The sequence below is a fragment of the Schistocerca cancellata genome, chromosome 5, assembly GCF_023864275.1.
Source record: "Schistocerca cancellata isolate TAMUIC-IGC-003103 chromosome 5, iqSchCanc2.1, whole genome shotgun sequence".
Lineage (NCBI taxonomy): Eukaryota > Metazoa > Arthropoda > Insecta > Orthoptera > Acrididae > Schistocerca > Schistocerca cancellata.
Window position 1 is genome coordinate 833833216 of NC_064630.1, and position 14917 is coordinate 833848132.

The 14917-nt window shown below is 39.3% G+C and overlaps 1 protein-coding gene across 1 annotated transcript in view; it reads left to right on the forward strand.

Annotated features, from left to right (window-relative positions):
- Window positions 1–14917, forward strand: part of LOC126187948 (ATP-dependent RNA helicase DDX51) — a 191725-nt gene that overhangs the window by 44307 nt on the left and 132501 nt on the right. Inside the window, exons 3-4 of the mRNA XM_049929324.1 lie at window positions 13008–13158; window positions 13288–13418. Of these exons, the coding sequence (XP_049785281.1) occupies window positions 13008–13158; window positions 13288–13418 (282 nt within the window). The remainder of the gene's footprint in view (window positions 1–13007; window positions 13159–13287; window positions 13419–14917) is intronic.

The following is a 14917-nucleotide window of genomic DNA, read 5'->3' on the forward strand; positions in this document are numbered from 1 at the left end:
CAGTGTTTGTAAATTTACATAAATGCTTAATTTGAAGTATTGGATGAAACCAGCATCTGAAAAGTACAGTTGTTTTTCTCATAACATAAATATATAGAGTAATTACCATAATTAGTAGTTTGAGTAGATTAGCACTAGTTATAAATTTTTGTTAGTACATGTTATTGAAACTGTTAGCAATGACTCCTCCTGCATGTTATAAATTAACTTTAAACAATGGAAAATCCAGGATGGAATGTAACGTTATTATGAGAAGGAAAGTCCCACTCACCATAGATAGCCACAGCAAAATGACTCCTCCAGAACCTCTACAACTTCTCCCTCATTTGCTTCACCTGATCCTACTCAACACAACAAGCCACTTTCCTAGATGTTGACTCCACCTCAAAGATAGCTACATCAGTACCTCTGTCCTTGTCAAACGTATTAACCACCAGCAATACCTCTACATAGACAGCTGCCAACCATTCCATACCAAGAAGTTCCTTCTGTACAGCCTAGCTACCCACGATCATCGCATCTGCAGTGATGAGCAGTCCCTCTCGAAATATACCATGGGTCTCACTGAAGCCTTAACTGACGGTAATTATCCTCTCAACCTTGTTCAAAACAAAATCTCCCACGCCTTATCTTTCCAGTCTCCCACCACCTCCCAACGTCCCACCATCCGGCCGCAGAGGAGCATTCCCCTCGTAACTCAGTACCACCCAGGACTGGAGCAGCTGAATTACATTCTCTGCCAGCATTTTGATTGCCTCTCATCATGCCCTGAAATAAGAAATGTCCTTCCCGCCCTTTCCACAGTGGTATTCTGCTGTCCCCCGAACCTACACAATATACTCGTCCATCCTTACACAACCCCTGCTCCCAATCCCTTACCTCAAGGCTCATACACCTGTAGACTAAGATGAAAGACCTGTCCCATACATCCTCCCACCACCACCTACTCCAGTCCAGTCACTAACATCACCTAGCCCATCAAAGACAGGACTACCTGTGAAATCAGTCATGTGGTCTACAAGCTAAGCTGCAACCACTGTGCTGTGTTCTATGTAGGCATGACAACCAACAAGCTGTCTGTCCACATGAATGGCCATCAAAAAATTGTGGTCAAGAAACAAATGGACCACCCTCTTGCTGAACACACTGCCAAATGTAATATCCATCATTTCAATGACTGCTTCACAGTGTGTGCCATGTGGAATCTTCGCACCAACAGCAGCTTTTCTGAATTGCACGGGTGGGAACTTTCCCTGCAATACATTCTACGTTTCCATAACCCTCCTGGCCTCAACCTTCGTTAGTCACTGTCCTCACCTATACAGCCTCATTCCACCACAACCACCCAGTCTTCTTATGTCTTTCATTTCTGCTACTTCCCTCCCCCCTCCCCGCCTCTCCTCTGCCCTCTGTCTAACCTGCAGCACTTAATTGTCCACAATCCCCACCATTCTATCCCTTCATCCCCCCGACCTGGCCGCCTCCTTTACCCGCACCCAGTTACCACTCCCATCATGCACTGGTGCTGCTGCTCGCAATGTGATTTCAGTTGCCTGAGCCTGCAGTCGTCTGTGTGTGTGTGTGTGTGTGTGTGTGTGTGTGTGTGTGCGCGCGCGCGCGCGTGTGTGTGCATGCATGCATGCACACACGCATATGTGTGTCTATTGTTGATGAAGGCCAGTGGCCAAAACCTTCAATTGTTTCTTCACTGAAGTTGAAGTCGTATCATTATCTGAATAGTGGCTGTGCAAGAGAAGCCTACAGTTGCGTCGTATTTATTTAGAGATACGGGAAATCAGCAACTTCATTAGCCTTGTATGGAACATACTTTTAGCCATTTCATCAAAATAAAATACAAAATAAATTTCTATATTGCATGGTTATGAATTTCTGAGTATAATGTTTCTTCTTGTGAGTATAAATTTGTGCTGCACTTCAGTATGAATGGAGCCAACAGCTGAAGAGGCACATAACTCAGTTTTGGCAGCTTAACAATTCCAGCCGACAGCTATTGACTTTTAAGTCCAACACAGGGTGTCAGCTCAGTGATGAAGTGACCATTTGTCTTCATCATATAGTGCCCAGTTGACCAGGCTAGCAAATAAACTGAGAATATTGACTGGCATATTTTGCCTGCCCACAGACTGGCAAAAATTAGCAAGCACTTTCGTTCAGCTTCTTATGCAGATGCATATTTGGCCATGTGTCAAATACTTAGCACTAGTTTTATTACTGCTGAAGAGTTACATAAAATGAAGTTCACCATACACAGAACGTGATAGCTAATGAAGTTTCACTTTGAAGTGGTTTTCCTCCTAATGAAATACAGCCATTTCTGGGTTGGCAATTCAGCATTTCATTTTGAAAAACCAAGTACAACATCTTAAAACTTTGGTTAGAAAATTAAAATTTTGCAGAAAGCTACTCAATTGTTGCTCATGTTTCTGTGTGATGTTTTCATAGGGTAAGCAGTCAAGCTACTGTACACCTCATTGTAATTTATGTGTCAGAAAATACTCAAATGCTGTAAATAATAATAAAACATTTTGTGTATTGTGGGTACAGCATAACAGCTGTTCAATATTTTTGTGACAGTTTGGAGAACTTCTCGAAACTGAAGGTGATCTGATTACAGAAAATTTTGTACTGTAGTGATGAATCTACTGCCCTGTACAAACAATTTAAAAGTCGTATATATTTGTGTTACATCACCATGATTTTGATATAAAAACTGAATTGAATTTATTTACAGCCAGCCATGGCAAGTCTGTATGTGACAGGTTTTGAGCAACTGTCAAATGATAGGCTGTGAAGGCTAGCTTGCTGTGCTTTAAAGAAACCAAAATTTGAATACAGTGTAATTCACTCACATTTTTCCACCAAAACTCTACAACAATAAAATTCACATTTGTTGAAAATACTCTGATAGAATCAGCTAAAATGGGGCAAGCAGAAAAGTTTTCTTCCGTATCTAGCATTTACTAGAACAAGAGAAAATTGCGAGTGCATTCCAATTGATTTGCAAAGGATTCCAGAAAAACAACAATCTGGAGACTTGATGTCATTTGTTGCCACAGCATTGAATTCAGTGGGAAATACCTAAATTGGAAGATTCAGCTTTCAAGTTTGGCCTGTATGTTCTCTACATTTATAGCTGGTGACTAGATTGGTAACATTTGTGAAATTTCATTCAAAGAACATTATGTTCTGATTAATTTTGTGTATCTTTGTGACCCTTGATGTATGTGTTACTCTCCTCTCAGGGGGGCTACTTGTTGGCTCTCAAAGAAAAGCAGCAAGTTCCTGAATCATCCCCTCTGAGGTACCATTACATTTTCCAAGATGTTTCATTCAAACGATTGATGCAAAATTTCTACTGTTGTGACATTGATAAGTGTGGTAATGTTGGCTAACCAGGCTACTGTGAAACCTGGAAATCTCTTCAAGGAAATTGCAGTAAGCCCGGGAACCTCGAAAAAGTGCCCCATGTGTGGCCGGTGTCGCCATTTGGTGATGGGGATATCATTTCCTGTAGAGTGATAGGCACAATGGACCAACACTATTTAACCCATTAGCTTCCAGTTTAGTTTTTAGTAACATATATTCGTAATTTTTCAAAAACTGTATCCTGGAAATGCAATTTATGGAAATATGAGGAAATTTTGTTCACTTAGGGCCTAAATGTGAAATTTTGGGCCGTCTTCATTTGATAACACTTGAGTGCTTGGCTGTTGTTTTATCCTTACACTGCCTATTGGGAAAATGTCAAAGGATAAGGAAATAATAAACTCGTAACATCTCAGAATTATTATTTATTTTACAATAACTCGAATTCACAGAAGCTTTAACCCAAAAACTTTCCAGAACCAAAATTTAGTGAACACCTAATATGATATTTGGGAAAGTATTCCATACGGAGTGTAACATTACACTTCCCACAATGTATTCTAGGCTTTCCTTTACAGTTCTCAAATTGGTACCTTCTGTGCTTTTCGCACTTCTGGATGACACACAGTTCCTACTCATATTGTATGTCTGGTACACTAGTCCTGAGAGATGAGATGAGTTTTGTTGGTCTTCCCTTAGTTGACCTCATTTCAAGACCTTTCTTCAGGTATATTCTGGCAGCATGTTTTCTGATCCACAATCCTTGTAAAAAGGCACCAGTGCCACTTTTTACCATTCACTGCAATTGTATGTTTCTCTATTATCCAATCATGAAGATTGATGCCTCCAATGAAATTCTTGTATGTGTTCAGTGCACATGGTTGTGGAACACTAAGCTTTTCTTTCATGGTGTATTCCAAGGTTGGACTTCGACAGTAGGGAGCAGGGTGTCAAAGTTAGTCGCTAGTGAAACACACATGTTAGCATTCAATTTTGTGACCAAAATTTCCTTTCCGCTATCAAATCTGATCTCAGAATATCACAACCCTTGTTTTTCCATTACTTTGTCTAGTGATAGGGGCACTTCCTTGTTCTGTTTTCTCATATGGTTCCACATGCACGGAATCCTAGCTCCTTTAATTGGATGAGCAGATTGTGACCAGTAAAGTAATTGCAAAATATACATTGTGACTGTTCAGTTCGTCAATAATGGACAACATTTAAAAAAAAAAAAAAAAAAAAAAAAAAACTTTGGAATCCAGTTGCAGATCCTCATTGTTATCCATCTGATCATTCCCACAGTATAGTAAGAAGTTGTTACGGTAACCATCTGTACCACAAAAGGCCCATAGTTTGTATCCAAAGTGCTGCTAAGCTGCTATATAATATAATGTCCATATTATCTCACAATCATCTCATCAGTTGCTACATTTTCCTGAAAGACTCCCCATCTTTGATGACTCTGAACCAGAGCCTCTGCTAATGGTTTCGTTTTGAAAGATTTTGTTTTTGTTGGCCATTTCATTATTGTTGAAACATAATACAGATTTCAGTTAAGATACCTCTTACAACTCATTGCATCTGTCACTATTTGAACACCAAGATGATCATCCTCAGGCCAATTATCTCTTTTCACTGGATAATTTGTGGTAGCCAGTGAAGATCAGGAACCCAACGAATACACAGATTTCATCAGGTACAACAGAAAAATATATTTTATTTTTACATTCCCTAGTGTGCCTGTACAATCATGCTTACAACTTCTTCTGAAATGAGTTCTTCAATAGCTTGTATGAGACTGAGGCCATGTAACTTTTCTTTCAATTCATCCAACAGACAATAAACTTTCTTCCCCTAGTCAGGAAATCAAAATTTTGTAACTTGATCATACCATTTAACTTCATCTTTACGGGCTTTTTGTTGTCTCTTTCATGTAAAATTTCTGTAGCATCTACAATATTATTTACATAGGTACATTTACATAAGTATTTCCTAATGAGTCACCTTCAATATCTTGTCATCAATCTGCTCATCTACTTATGGAGGTAGAGTTTCCATATCTGCTGCTTCTATTTCTTCAGAAATAGGTATTCTATTACCTCTTAAACAGTTTTAAAATTTTGGCGAGCCATGATAAATAAATCTGAAAAGTTTGGAAAATGTAACATTTACCACGGAAGTGCAAGAGGGCAGCATGTTTTCACACACTTGAACGCAAAATGCAGTAAAGTGTTTTGGCCTTCACTAGTACCAAACATTATTACAGTATTACATTATGCAGCAGCAAGAAAATGACAATCGCTTTACCTTAGATGTGGCCACACCAATAAAAATAGAAATAACCAGCATGCTCTTCAAAAACACCCAACTCTTCTTAACAGTCTTAACTGAATAACTGTAACAGAGAAATAACAACAGTGACCATTGTTGGTTTGAAGTAGCACACATTGTCATAGTAATGGAAAAACTGACTCCCCAGCCAAAGACAATGTGCAGTAATGGGTTAATGATTGAAGAGAGCTTTAGGATCAGCACCTAATCCATAATTATAAAGGACTTGGACGAGCTTATCAAATATTTAAGGTATAGTGTATAAAAGTGTACTTTTCCATGTTGCTTAAAAATTTCAGTGTTTGTTCAGCAAGGAACAAGAGGGTTTCTCTTGCTGTCAAAGTGTATTTTACAACTATGAAACAGCAGTATGCCAAATAATTAACAGTTGCGTTTCTTCAGCTATGAAATTTTGCATGAAAATACATATTAATTTGGACACATTAAATATATGATCTTCTAGAGTAAAACTTGTTCTTTGTAATTAATGCTGAACAAACAACATGGAAGTGAGCTTTCCAAAATATAAGAGTTCAAAGTTATGGCCACTGAATAAATTTTCAACTGCCAAGATTGCTAAAATCAGTGTTCCGCACACAAAAACTCTTTCCCTATTTCTGAAAAGTTACATTGTGTTCCTAGTTGTACTATGAGTGCTGAATTCGAACTTGTTTGTTGTTTCTTTCTGTCAGGGATAGTTACGAGAAATCTCAATTTTATTTTTTTCTTTATGGTTTTGATGTAGTGCAGTTCACATTAGCTAAACTCGACAGACAAATCAGCTTTTTTATGATATTATTAAGTTCATCACTTTAAGGGAGGTTGGGATCTAACATACAACATAGTACTCTTAGTATATTCACTTTGTACCATTTATTTCACATGAACAGTTACAGAAAAGTGACAAATAATGAGTCACCATATAGTAATGCACGTCACTTTTTTCTGTTCTGTTAATAATTGTTCTTCTCTTGAATGGTATTCCAGCAGTAATCTACTAACAAAAAAGATGCCCACTTCCCTTCATAATGCTGGTCTGTAGTAGAAATGACTTAATGGAATCTTTCTCCATGTTCATATGACATGTCACTACAACTCTCTGTGAAGTAGTCCAGATGGGAGTCCATCCATCACGTACCTTCAGATACGTATTGCACCACAGATCTTGATGTGCCCTGATCATGTCATTCACCATTGCTGTGTTGTTGGTAGCTTATCTTCTTCCAAGGAAGTTTTCTAGTACCATCTTGAAAGTCTCTCTCTCTCTCTTTTTCTCCATCTACATCTACGTCTACATCCATACTCCGCAAGCCACCTGACGATGTATGGCAGAGGGTACCTTGAGTACCTCTATCGGTTCTCCCCTCTATTCCAGTCTCGTATTGTTCGTGGAAAGAAAGGTTGTCAGTATGCCTCTGTGTGGGCTCTAATCTCTCTGATTTTATCCTCATGGTTTCTTCGTGAGATATATATAGGAGGGAGCAATACACTGCTTGATTCCTCGGTGAAGGAATGTTCTCGGAACTTCAACAAAAGCTCGTACTGAGCTACTGAGCATCTCTCTTGCAGAGTCTTCCACTGGAGTTTATCTATCATCTCTGTAACGCTTTCGCAATTACTAAATGATCCTGTAACAAAGTGCGCTGCTCTCCATTGGATCTTCTATATCTCTTCTATCAGCCCTATCTGGTACAGATCCCCCACCGCTGAGCAGTGCTCAAGCAGTGGCCGAACAAGTGTACTGTAACCTACTTCCTTTGTTTTCTGACCGCATTTCCTTAGGATTCTTCCCGTGAATCTCAGTCTGGCATCTGCTTTACGGACAATTATTTTTATATGGTCATTCCATTTTAAATCACTCCTAATGCCTACTCCCCGATGCTTTATGGAATTAACTGCTTCCAGTTGGTGACCTGCTATATTGTAGCTAAATGATAAATGATCTTTCTTTCTGTGTACTCGCAGCACATTACACTTGTCTACATTGAGATTCAATTGCCATTTCCTGCACCATGTGTCAATTCGTTGCAGGTTCTCCTGCATTTCAGTACAATTTTCCATTGTTACAACCTCTCGATATACTACAGCATCATCCGCAAAAAGCCTCAGTGAACTTCTGATGTTAACCACAAGGTCATTTATATATATTGTGAATAGCAACAGTCCTACAACACTCCCCTGCGGCACACCTGAAATCACTCTTACTTCGGAAGACTTCTCTCCATTGAGAATGACATGCGCTCTCTCTCTCTCTCTCTCTCTTTCTCTCTCTCTCTCTCTCTCTCTCTCCCCCCCCCCCCTCCCCCTCACGTGAACATGCTTCAAAATTTGCATATTTCTGCAGCTCCTTGATTTGTGGGCCGACAAATACAGCTTCCTTTATTCTTGCAGCTGAAAGAGGGGCGAATTTGTAAGCTATTGTGGGCCGACAAATACAGCTTCCTTTATTCTTGCAGCTGAAAGAGGGGCGAATTTGTAAGCTAGATATGCAAATCCACTGCCTGTTGGATCCATGGTCCTTACAGATTGTTTTATTAGATCAAGTGTGATGTGAAGTGATGAAAGTAGTATATCTTCAGGATCTACCAGACTTTCACATTGCACATTCTTTTCGCCCACTTATAACTTCCGCTTAGGACATTTCCTTTTCACATAGTGAGAACGTGCGTCATGACTATTTATAATTCTCTTTAGTCAAGGAGGTTGTAAGAAACTGGAACAGAGGGCATTTTATTTCTATTGTGGAGCAAAACACCCATTAGACCAGTTTTCAATACATCTCTGAAATGTCTCCACACCTGTGAACAGTAGGTGAAGTTCAGCACCTTCATTAGGCCAGCAATGTCATTGCAAAGCATCAGTGCTTTTTCGGTTGCAAAACAAGAAATAAAGCACATTTTCTGTGTCTAATCTCACTGATTTTAGTACTTCACTAGAGTAGATTATACACATGTACTCTCAAACCAAGCAGATGCACCTTTTGTGTACTTAGTTGTAGATCATACATTAAATCATTTCAATCTGCTTGTGTTAGTAAATGTGGCAATGTCTCACTTTTGCAGTGATATAGAGGATATCTGTTGCAGTACACGCAATTTCTTCAGCACTACTTACGCCGCTGCGACTCTGAATTTGATCTGGAGCCATTGAAGGTACTGGAAGGCTGTCAAAATGCTTCACTGTCATTTCCACTGAATGTAGATCTGGATAAACAATGTGCGTCTTCGATTTTTTGTTAGGAAAGCTCTGATTTTTTGTTAGATAGAAATAACAGTGAGTAACTTGGTCCTTTGGCTCCCTCCCTACCGTGGACACAGCAAACATCGCCATGTTTTCTTCTCTTTTCCACTGTCAAATTAGTTTGCCGTAGCATTTAGCCATTCCTTATCTTGGTGTCCTGCCTCTATTCCAAAGTAACGTTTATTTCTTTATGACTGCTGAAATTTTCTTCCTATTTCTGACATAGATGGACTTCCCACAGATGTTAACAGTAGTTGTCCGGCTTATATTGATATCTCCAATGACGTGGCATCTTCTGAAAATTTAAAAATACCTTTTTAATATTAAACCTGTATTACTTAAGTATTAGATAACTAGAGCAACACTGGTGCATAAAAACAACCAAAGTAAATCAGTTTAAATACAGAATGTTATAAGTTCAACTGTGCTCGGAAATATGGTGGATCAGGTACTTTTCAGCCAAAACACACACTTGTTAAGAATGACACAAATTATGGTCAACACCACCATAGTAACATCGCTGCACCTGCCTCTGAGATACATGAAGCTTTACAGCTGTGTCTGCAACCTGCTGATGCCCTCTTAGCTTATGAGCGATTGCAGGTGTCTTCACAACAGATGTGTGGCAGGGAGTAATCAGCTGATGTCTGCCTTGCTTCCCAGCTGTTGTTCAACAAGAAATTGTCACTACTGGATCCGGCAACATGCATATTTCTCTCTATAACGTCCCTGTGCTTCCCATGAATCGTAAATATGTACACATTACACAAAAAGTATCCCTGACAATGAAATTCTGTTTCCAGATTTGAATTTCCCATGATAAATTTGTTTAGAATTGTGCATTTTGATATCAGAAGTACAACCCTTGTTAAACAATGTCATTTATTCATTACCATTGCAAAATTTTAGCAGCCCTGTCTTAAAATGCTTCGAAAGCTCGAGTATTAAATATTGAGCACCAAGAATTTGTGGAATTATTTATAACATGTAAAGGCATCTTCTTAATGCCAATTTTGAACAGAATTGGAGATGATAGGGTGGGGGTGTTTTCCAAATTTGGACTACTCAACATGGAAAAACCATATGTAAATTTAGATGTCAAAAATATGGAGAAACTGCCTACAAGTTGAATGGTAGTAAATACCCTGTATGGTCCAATTTTTCTACTCACTGCATTCTCCCCAAGTCTAATTTACGGCACAATGATGGAAACATGTCAGACATCGTCCAGCATCGGAGCTGTAACAGAAAATCGTGATGTCAGACATAGTCCGGCAGTGGATCCGAAAGGTTTAATAAATTTCTACGGAGTTCCTTCAGCACTTTGGAGAGGTTCAAAATTTATAGATCATTTCCAGAGGATCCAGTGTGTGTCCACCTGTATTAATCTTACAGGTCAGATGAGTATTCTCTGAATTTCATCAAAACATTTCTGCCCCTCTGAGTGATGTAATTATCCTTACAATCAATTTTATAGATGTCCGTTTCTGAAAACTTCCTCACTTTGCTTCCTATATTACTTTGTACAAGTGCACTCACCTCTATGTTGTATGAAACTGCACTTTAACTTTTGCATGCGTAAAACTTCTAGCAGTGCACTCACATTTTGGACCATTGTGTATCAGAGAAATAGGTTTGTCTTTATTCAGAAGTTCTTTCAGTGCATTACAGTTTGCCCTTTTCTATTTTAAGCAACCTGCAGAAATATATGTAATTCCCATTCTGAAGCACTTTAATTTAGATATAGTTTGATACACCTATGGATCGAGGATCTAAATAGGTTTTTTATGTTCTCTTGTGTGTCGTGCATGTTGGTTTAAGATGGCTGTCAATCATAAGCATGTTATTGCTGCATTGAATAGTATGATCCAAAAAATTAATGCTCATTTCTTTTTCAAATTCCACCATATATTTAATTTTTGGGTGAACCCCATTAAGTTTTTTTAACAACTTTGTTAATGTTATGTCTCTTCCCCTCCCCTCTCCCCCTTGAGTCTGTTTTAACTGTTACCTCCATTCTTCAGACTAACTGATGTGAGAATCACCCCTTACACTGTGCCACAAAATATCCAGGACCAGAGCTTAGGATTTCAGTTACACTATTCAGTACACCAATGCAGTCTGAGCTTGGTATAGGTAGCAGACATGCCACTGGTTCCCACCATGTAGTGCAACATTGTCAACATTTGTGAAATATTTGTGGTGGAAATGTGGATACTTGGAATGGTACCATGTATGAACCTACATTGTGGGAGGGGATAGTGTGTTCTTTCTGTTGCAACTGGCTATGGCTAATTGTGTATCAATTACAGATCCAAAGTTTTGGGGATTCGATCCAGAATTGCCCCTGCCCCTGCCCCTGCTCCTGCCCAACCTCTGGCACTACTATACATATGCATAAAATGCTAAGTTTCAGTGTAATCAAGAATTCGTGAATGGCATTGTAAAAGTTTGGTGGTAGACAAGGGCTTATCACTTCCAATATGACAGTGCCTGGTAGACTGCTGTATGTGGTGCTTAAAGAGACCTTTGGCTAGGTGACAGCTTCAGTTGTGGGATCACACATTGTGCCACTCCTGTTGCATTTGCAGTGGTGGTGATACTTTGACTGACCTCAACCCTTCCAGTTGCTGCTCTACTAAAGTCATAATGAATCAGATGACACCCTCTACCTGCCCTTCAGTGTTTTTATCAGCTGTACGGAGCTGTATCACTTTTGAATTGAGTGTCTCCACGTCCAACAAAATGCTGAGGGCACACGCCGTGAGAGATTGTCCCAAACCTGTGAGCTGTGAGCTCCTGTAGCAATGGTGTGTCTACTCTTGAAAACAACTGCTTCTCAGTGCCTTTCATCAGTAACTCCCCATAGAAACACTACTGTGCAAATGAGGCACGTAGAAATCTCATTGTTCTCTAGCAGTAGTCATTTATTTCTTCCTTTCAGCCTGTGGCACTTCACAAAGTGGCCCTTTTTGTGCATTTGTTTCTGTTTGGGGAAAAGAGCTGTTGTTCTGTGTTCACTCGTTTGTCTTCTTGCTGTTTGCATTTTGTCAGGCCTGCATTTACTACCACATTAATCCAACTCCCTTTTGCCGGTATGGCAGATTAAAAGTGTCCAGGACTAGGACTTTGCCCTTCATGGGCAACTGCTCTACTGCCAGAGTTATCCGAGCTTGTCACTTGACCCACCCTCACAGCTTTCATTCCGCCAATACCTCATCTCCTACCTTCTAAGTTTTATACAAGTTCGGCGTAACTTACCTGTGAAAGGCAAAGGTTCTGTGTTTGACTCACACACTGGCAGACAGTTTTTATCTGCCAAGAAGTTTCACATCAGCATACTGTCAGCTGCAGAGTGAAAAATTCATTCTGGCAATGTCCCCCAGGCTGTAGCTAAGCCGTGTCTCTGGAGAATGCTTCTTTTCAGGAACACTAGTTCCACAAGCTACACAAGGAATTTTTGTGGGGTTTGGAATTAGGAGATGAGGTGCTGGTGACAGTAAGTCTGTGGGGGAAAGGGTTGGGAGTCGTGTTCAAATAGCTCAGACGGCAGACCACTTGGCACAGGTCTTGCATTCGAGTCCTAGCCTGGCACACAGTTTCAATCTGCCGGGAAGTTTTGCGTGGGTGTACCCTTCATATTGATGTGAAAAATTCACTGGAAGCACTTACATGCTATGTAAATAACAGAAAGTTGTTTGTTGTTTGCATATGGTAGGAAAGTTCACTTCTTTTTTTTTCTTCCAGAAATGTGTCCTGTCAGTGAGTGCTGTTCTCCATTTTTAGGAGGAGAATTCTGTTTGCAGGTGCATAGCTGTTAAAGCATTTGTTTTGGAAAGGGAAGTTCCAGAGTGCATGAGAATGGGGCTGCAACCCCAAATCTAGTCATGAAAAAATTAAATGAAAATAAAGTAAAACAAAGTGAATATGTGAACCTCTATTTCCAAACAGAAGTCTTGGTGATTGACCTGTCAAGTGTTACCAATTATTTTAATTCCTAGGGTGCTTATCTAGAATCATTTTCATTCCTATATCTGGCCTCATTGCAGGTGAAACGTGTGCTTCCATCTTGGTTAGCTAATCCTTCAGTTGTTTCTGTTAACTTGCAAGAACTTCACACAACAGTCGATGATATTGATGGATTGGACGAGGATATTGTTGCCAAGATGAAAGAAAATTATATTACACACCTATTTCCTGGTTGGTACTAATGTTTGTAAATATTTAGTTCAGTGTAATTTTATGTGCACACATACATATTAAGAATTATTATAACTATATAATTTGTGGTTACTTATTTCACTAACATAAAAAGTTAATACTTTTCAGTTCAAGCACAGGTTATTCCATGGCTGCTTTCATCTGCCAACAAGCCATCAATGTACTGGCCCAGTGACATATGCGTGTCAGCCCCGACAGGGAGTGGGAAGACACTGGCATTTGTTCTTCCCATTGTGCAGGTGAGAAGGTATACAGATACATACGTCTGAGTTTCTACATTTCTCCATAGTTTTTCTTTTTATATAAAAAATTAATACCATACTGGGAGCAGCATTAGTGGCCGCTGGAGGAGTAAATTAGAAGAATATTTCTTTAGTCTTTTGTCCACCACCACTTACTTTCTTGTGCTGATCCTCAGTGCTCAATGGATCATGAGACATGCCCATGTCATCACACTGACACTGCTGCACCCTACCAATTCTGTAGCGGTATTGATGAATAGGTAAAGAAATCTGAAGAGAGTAACAGTCATTTTTTGTATTTTCGAAATAATTTTAATGAAGGTTATGACAAAATGTATCATTAATGTACATATTTCTATTTTTAATTTCAGTTTAACTTGAGAAGCTTAAATAATTAATCTTTCATCAGTTCTGTTTATCTGTTTTAACTTCAGTACAATGCATAAAATATCGGTTCTCTGCTTCCCATTGTTAATATCCACTGAGATGTCAACACAGGCAGTGTTCACCCTGCAACAACTTGGGCATGAGTTCATAAATTGTCAGGAGGAGAGAAGGAATAGGTTTAACAAGTCCAGTGTAAAAGAAGGAACAATAACAGCTAGAGTACTTTTTAATTACCTTATTCTGAAGAACTATTGGATAGACTGGAGAGACTGCACATTTATAAAGGTATTGATATTTGCAAGCTTCCAGAGCCAGTGGCTCCTTCTTCTGGCAGAAGGGTTGAAGGGGAAGAAAATGGGGTGAAGGAAAAGGACTGGTAAGGTTTAGGAAATAGAGAGAGTTCACAAAAGTTGGCTAGAACTGCAGATCAGGGTGAAGCCGTGTTCCAATGGTTCTGCATATTTGTTTGTTTGTTCCAGTTGGATCTTTCAAACGGTAATTGCCCTTCAGATACTTCCAGATGTCCTCCTAGCATGACTTTGGCTGAGTCAAGGCTCATCCACATAAATAATTTTGTTATTCCAACAGAAAATAGTAATAATAATAATAATAATAATAATAATAATAAGTGGCCAACTGTCATATGATGTTTTAGGCAGATAATGTAATCACAAATTTGAAATGATGCCTGGGAGGAACTCAGGTTACTGTTGACCTCTGTACTCAGTGTTTTATAAATTAATGGATAGGCGAATTGTGTTTGCATCCAAGAGACTATCGATAAAATAATCCTAATCGAACAAGATGGTTTCAGAATAAGCCAGTTGCTTGGATCAGATACTCTCACTTAACACACTGATGGAATCAATTTGAGAGAGGCCTCAAATCTTCTCAGATTTCAGCCTATGACACTATAAGAGAAGATTTATACTGAAGTCAGTTGTAATTCCATGTCAAGCTAGCAGTTCTACTCAACAGCACTTCTTTGAATGGAAAAGCTAGCAGGTGGAGGACCCTGAACAATATTATGCCCCAAGAGGCAGTGCTGACTCCCATTGTGTTTAATTTGCATGTCTGTGACATACCAGCCACTAACTCCAAGAAAATAA